Source organism: Heliangelus exortis, chromosome 11 (genome assembly GCF_036169615.1).
Source record: "Heliangelus exortis chromosome 11, bHelExo1.hap1, whole genome shotgun sequence".
Lineage (NCBI taxonomy): Eukaryota > Metazoa > Chordata > Aves > Apodiformes > Trochilidae > Heliangelus > Heliangelus exortis.
Window position 1 is genome coordinate 16,348,718 of NC_092432.1, and position 6,345 is coordinate 16,355,062.

Consider the following 6,345-nt stretch of genomic DNA (forward strand, 5'->3'; position numbering starts at 1 on the left):
AAAAAAGGTCGCAAGTGGATTAATTACTCTCTACATTAATCTTAAAACTTTTGCAAGGACCTTGCGGTACGTGGTAAGGAAATTGGGATGTCACTTGCCCTGTTTATGGTCCCGAAATTCAGAGGGACATCAGGCAAAAACAAAACCTCTAATATCATTGTTGTAGAATTAGTGAGTCCCGTCCGTTCATTAGAATACAATGTAATTTTCTTTCTAATAAGCCTTTAAGTGTTCCGCTGTCTCGTAACTGCACTCTTTGCTCAGACGGCCTCATCTCTGAGACACTGATTTACAAATTTTACTATTTTACTATTTTTGCTTCTGTCATTTTCAACAGTTGCAGAATCCTTGCAAAATTGCCTAAAAAAATCGGAGAACCTCACTGTAAGGTGCCCAGAATCCAGTTTTCATTGTAACCACTTGGAATCTACGATTTGACTCTGCCCTTACTTTTTAAGAGGGACTGTATATTGACTTACAGAAAAACAGGTACAACTTTAAGCATTGCAGATTGCAACCTACCCTATTTGGAAAGTGTGACCAAGAGAAATGGAGCAATTACAGTAGTGATTGCAGTAGCTGCAATGCTTGAGGAGGTTTAAATGACAGGTAAATGCTACAATAGCTGACTCTTAAGAAAGATTCTGAGATTCCACTTGTAAGAAAAAAACACAACTGACTACAATTCAGTATTCTTAGTCTTAAAACCTAATTCTTTAAATATTTTTATGTTTGCTCTGTATTGGAGAAGCTCACTAATTTCTATACTTTTAAGAGAAAATTTAACTGGAAATAACTAGGGGATAAATACACACACAGAGACATAAATGTAGTATGTGTTTATATTCGGTATAAGTGTATAGGACAGGTGCATATATGTGTGTATATATATGTAGTTGTATAGATATAAAAAACAGAAAACACTCATGTGTATTACCTTTTCTGTAAAACAGGAACATTTTATCTAATGTGTTATGATAATAATTATAGTAATCTCCCAGGAAAGTGCTCTTTTGACTATCTTAACATTGGAATAATGTCTTTTTTTTTTTCCCCACGAAATAATGCTATTAGTTTTCTCGTGTGAACTCTATAAAGACAAATAAGAAACTAAATCTGCATTTACATATTTTAATGAGAAAATATTATTTGGACGACTAGGTTCATAATTTAATGTAGACACTTTTTTAACCTTTGTCTTAAAACACACATGCTGGGAACAAGAACAACAATATTTAAAATGCCATGCTTATTCTGTACAGAAGAAAAAAAAAGTTAAAACGAGAAACGTCTTTACAGTTTCAGTAGACACTAATGCCGTTTGGGGGGGGTTGTTTGTTTGTTTCTTTTTTCCTTAACTTAAGCAGTTCACAAGAGAACAACAGTTCAGTTTCCAGCAAACTACCTAAAACTAGAAAGGAGTATATCAAACAAAAGTGCATTTTAATTTTACACATTTTATAATAATTCATATGCACAAACATTTACAGTTTCCCTCACCCCCTCTCTCTTGTCTGCAAAGCTCCAGCAGAAATCAAGATGACCTCCACAGTTTGTACCTGCCGTTGTGTTACTTCTCCATGTTCTAACAGTGACTTCAGCAGCTTTTCCTAAGCTATGCTGGGTTGTGTGCTTGCTAACAGATTTATTTTTATTTATTATTGTTTGTTTTTAAGCTATGAAATAAATAGCTACAAAATTTAAAAAGCAAAGAAACCCTGAGCTCCCCAAACCTTCAGGGTAATCAGAACTTAACAGACAAATTAACTTCTCTGTCTCTTCCACCTGAAAACTACAGTAAACATCCACGTTACAACAGGTACTGCAAAGGGAACCTCATCTGATTCACAGTACAGATGCCAGTTCGGTATTTACATTAAGCCAGGCTCTTTGTAAACAATACAGGTATTGAGTGAACGGCTGCCTTCCCGGCGCACGGCGTCCCGCTTCCCGCACCGCCCCGGCCGCAGGCGGGACCCGCAGGGCCGCACCTCACCCCCTGCACCTGCGGGGCCCTACCTGCCCGCACCGTCCCTCCCGGGGGTAATGGAGCCCGCGCCCCCGCTGCCCTGCCCCGTGGAAATCCTGCCCTTTGCGTGATAACGAGACACGCACCCACACAAAGGGCAAGAGCACTTTCCGGCGTTTCCAAGATCCAAGCGTTTGCTGCTTGGAGGCTGGAAACGTCGCTGCTCTCATGCAGTGAGGCTGCAGCCATTTCACACTGTTTATGGTTTTAAGGAGCGGTCCTGTGTAAACCCCTGCGCTTCCCCAGGACAAAGGCAGGGAAGAGGCATCGTCGGGCCAGGGTTGCCTGGTCTCCGGCAAACCGGAGATGCCTGAAGTACTTTTGGAAAATTAGTGGTGCATATGGCAGTTCCTGGCGGGCGGGGATAGGGGCGGGCCGGGCCGGGTCGGGTCGGTTCGATTTGTTTCAGAAGGGAGGAAAAGAGAGTTCAGAACGGAAGAAGGAAAGAAGCCGAGATGTGAAGGAGGGTACGGCTGAAAGGGCGAAGCAGGTCACGCGAACGGCAAACCTCAGTTTCCCGCGGGGACTTGTCTCTGCTTTCGAGGAAAAGAGAAGAGAGGAGGGAGGAAAGAAGTGGAAGGAGGGAGAGCGGGGCAGGGAGGAGAGCTCCGAGGAAACTTTGGGAGAAAGGGGATGGCGGAGTCCGTGCGGCCGGCCCGGGTCAGTGCACCGCCACGGAGTGCAGGGCGGGCGCCGGGCTGGTAAGAGTCTCGCTGGGGGTGGCCGGGCTGCTTTGGCTGGTGGCCGTCTGCGAGGATGTGGGGCTGAGTGAGGGCGGCGAGTTCGAGAGGATGGTGGGGATGGGCGCGGGGAGCGCGGGCAGGGCCGGCACCGCGGCGGGGGTAGGCTTGATGGGTACGGGGATGGCCGGTAAAGTCTGTCCCCCATGGCAGAGTGGCTTTATAGGCACGCCGTAGGCGCCGTACTCGCTGCTGGCCATGGAGATGGGGGTGGCGGTGTCGATCATACCGGAGCTGTACATGTGGGGCCAGCCCGTACCAATGGAGCTGCCCACCGTAGTCAACTGGTTGGGGAGGGGGTAGGCGGCCGGCATGGGCTGCATCGTAGAAAAGGCGAGGCCTCCGGGCATCTTGTACTCTCTGGCGATGATGTTCTCGATGGCGAAGGGGTGCTTGAAGCTGGAGGGCTGGGACACGCCGAGGTTGTACGTGGACATCTGGGGCAGGTGGGTGCCGGTGGCCGCCAGGGCGCTGAGCCGTAGCTTTGCCTGCTGCTGCAGGTACTGCGCCGCGTCCCCCGGCTTGCTAGGGGCCAGGTGGTCCGACTTGACCACCTTGAAGCGCTTGCGGCGGCGCAGGAAGCTGCCGTTCTCGAACATGTCCCCGCAGCTGGGGTGCAGCGCCCAAAAGCTGCCCTTGCCCGGCTGGTCGGGGCGGCGCGGGATCTTGATGAAGCAATCGTTGAAGGAGAGGTTGTGGCGGAGGGAGTTCTGCCAGCGCTGCGTGTTCTCCCGGTAATAGGGAAAGCGGTCCATGATGAACTTGTAGATCTCGCTCAGGGGCAGCATCTTCTCCGGGGAGCTCTGGATCGCCATGGCGGTCAGCGAGATGTAGGAGTAGGGAGGCTTTTGGTCACTGTATGTGTTTCTGCCCGGGCGAGGCATCTTCGCTAGGGGACCCGCGGAGTTCTGCAGAAGGACAAGGAGGGGATCGGGGTGGGGGGGAGAGGGATGAGTCCGGGAAGATTTACACCGACACCCGGCCGGGGCAGCGGGTGGGTGCGGGGCCGGGAAGGAGAAAGAAAGGCACGGAGAAGGGGCACGGCGGACCTCGGACCTCGGGGGGCCGGATGGGGGCAAGGGAAAACAACCCGGGGTTCTGCGCCGCTGGTGAGGTAGAAGCGATGCGCCTTTCTCCCAGCTCCGGCCTCGGTCAGCCTGGTCTCCCCGCAGCAACCTGCGCCCGTAAAGTTACTCGAGCGGTAGCTCTGCCTTTTGGCCTCGGCCAGGACGAGACCCTCTTCTATCCCACCCTCTCCCTTCATCTGCCACCCCTTCCATGCTAGCCCTGCATAACCCACCTTAAAGTTGCTGGAAGTTGACAGTCCGCATCCGGGACGCAGCTGGGAGTCCGGGCTCTTTTCCACCCCGCTCCTCCGGCGTGTCTCTCGCTCCTTTCCCGGCCACTCAGCTCCGGTTTAGTTCCGAGGAGGCAGCGAGCTGGCGTGGTTTTGGGAATCCTCGTGTACACCCCTCCCTTCTCCTACGCGGGCTGAATCAGCTTCTTTTACACCACCGGCAGCTGGACTGTAGCAGAGGCTTGTTTGCTTCTCTGCAGCCGCGATGAGCTAAGTAGTTGCCTCCATGTCCTTCCTCTAACCATCTGATAGTTTTATGTGGTGACATGAGCAGAAAAGACCCCTGTAGAGGCGCTTCATTAATGTGCCACTTCTTTGCTATCATATGACAATCGCCTTGGGAGCAGGGGGAGGGGAGCGGGGAGGAGGGGGCTAGAGAGAAAGGCATAATCTGGTTTCATTTACACCTATTTACATGGACACCTTGGGCCAATGGGAATCATTTCCATTTGAAGACAAGGCGAGGGGTGAAAAGGCTCCGCCAGCGGAATTGCAGCGCGATGGTACCCGGTGGCTGGGGGTGGGGGGGAAGGTATGCACTAACCTCTCTGTGGACTTTGCAGGAAGCTTAGTCTGCAATTCACACTTACAAATGGAGGTACTGAGCAGTGGGATGTTTGACATGGAAATTGCTTGGCTGTGGTATTCTGTTTGTTCTGTATTGTTATCTGATTTGTATTGTTGGCTAACTTAAGGCGAGCCTTTTTCCCGGTAACGAGAGACTTTCCCTTTGCCAAATCCGCTCTCCTCGATCGAAGGTTCTTTCGAGGAGAGATTTGGGCTCCTCCGTAGCCTTCCGGGAAGTTTCCTTCTGTCCACCCCCCTTCCCCTCCCCACCCCCCGCGTCGCCCCCAGTCCCGGCAGGGCTGTTGCTCTAGTTCCCCGGACGTGCTGGGAGACGCCTTAAAATATCGAAGCAGCCGGGACATGGTACCGGTGTGCTCGGTGCCGAGATGACCTCCAAGCCGCTGTCCTGCTCCCGCGGCCGGGGATCGAGTGGACAGCGCTGGGGCGCAACCTGCACGCCAGCCGGCCGGGCTCGAAGCGGGGAGACCCCGCAGAACTGATCTGGAGTAACCGGCCGGTGTCACCGTGCCTTCCGCAGGGGTTCCGTGATGTGTCTCAGGCGGTTCGTGTGCCTGCGTGCTTCTCGGTGCGCAGCTGTGTGTGTAGGAGCAGGCGGGATGTGTAATACCCGAGTTGCGGCTGTCCCTGCTCCATGCTGCTGCCTCCTCCCCGGGAACCAAGGCCCGATTCTGGCACCGCAACCCAGACGAGCACCCCCGCTGCCAACTTTGCGTCCTGGGGGGAAGATCAGGCCCGGAAGGTCCCAGGCTTGCCCTGCCATAGGAGGGAACTTTGCATGATGTGTATTCCCGAGGCTGCGGTGCATCCTGTCACCCTAGAGCCACAATAAAAGACTGTCTCGAGAGAAGCAAGCCCTGAGAGGAAGAGCCTTTGTGGTGAATACACATCCACTCCATTAACAATATTTTCGGAGTCGGTCAATAACTCACCAAAACGTAACTTAAACACGATGAATTTAGGAGATTAAACAATTTCATTAATATTGAAATGGCTGCTGAGGCTGAGCGCGCCCGCTTGAAATGCAAGCGCACGTTTTTCAATATTAACAGAAGTACTTGAAGAAAAGAATAATGTCACCTTCTTAATTCAGCAAAAATAGCTGCTGCGAGACGGGCTCTCGCAGCTCCTCAGTCTTCTCGGAGGGACTGTCTCCATCAAACAGGGCTATGAAACCTGGTAGCAGCATTTCACACTGCAACTGGCTCCGACGTAGTGTGTGTTAAACTGCGTTCCCCTCGTTCCAGCCCGGGAGCCCTCGGTCCCGTCTAATCCCTCTCTCTCGGGGCAGGATGTCGTTTAGAGAATAAATGGGCAAATGATTGTGTTTATAGGAATCCGAGAAGCCGACCTCGGCCCTGCGTCGCCGAGCTAACGAGTCTTTTTTCGGGGGGGACCTGCCGCATGTCAGTCCCCTTGCAGAGAGGGGCCAAGGGGTGTTCATGCTCCTCAGAGCCCGAAAGCTGCCTCTCACACTTAACCAGCTTCCAGTGGTTCCACGCTAGCCGGGTAGGGCAGGAAGGCAGCCTCCAAAGTTTTTGTGGGGTAAGAGGTGATGAGCCGATGGGTGTTAGTTAGATAGGTAGGAAAGACAATACTCTGAAATGAGGACAGATTCCTCCCAGCGTCTTCTT

General features: G+C 52.0%; 1 protein-coding gene across 1 annotated transcript; it reads right to left on the reverse strand.

Moving 5' to 3' along the window:
• Positions 1-2,690: 2,690 nt before the first annotated feature.
• FOXB1 (forkhead box B1) lies at positions 2,691-3,653 on the reverse strand. Its single transcript, XM_071755306.1, has one exon. The coding sequence runs from the start codon at positions 3,651-3,653 to the stop codon at positions 2,691-2,693; it is 963 nt and encodes a 320-aa protein (XP_071611407.1).
• Positions 3,654-6,345: the final 2,692 nt, after the last annotated feature.

Excerpts from the sequence above, each read along its gene's own strand:
- FOXB1 (XM_071755306.1), bottom strand. The coding sequence starts at position 3,653 with ATGCCTCGCCCGGGCAGAAACACATACAGTGACCAAAAGCCTCCCTAC.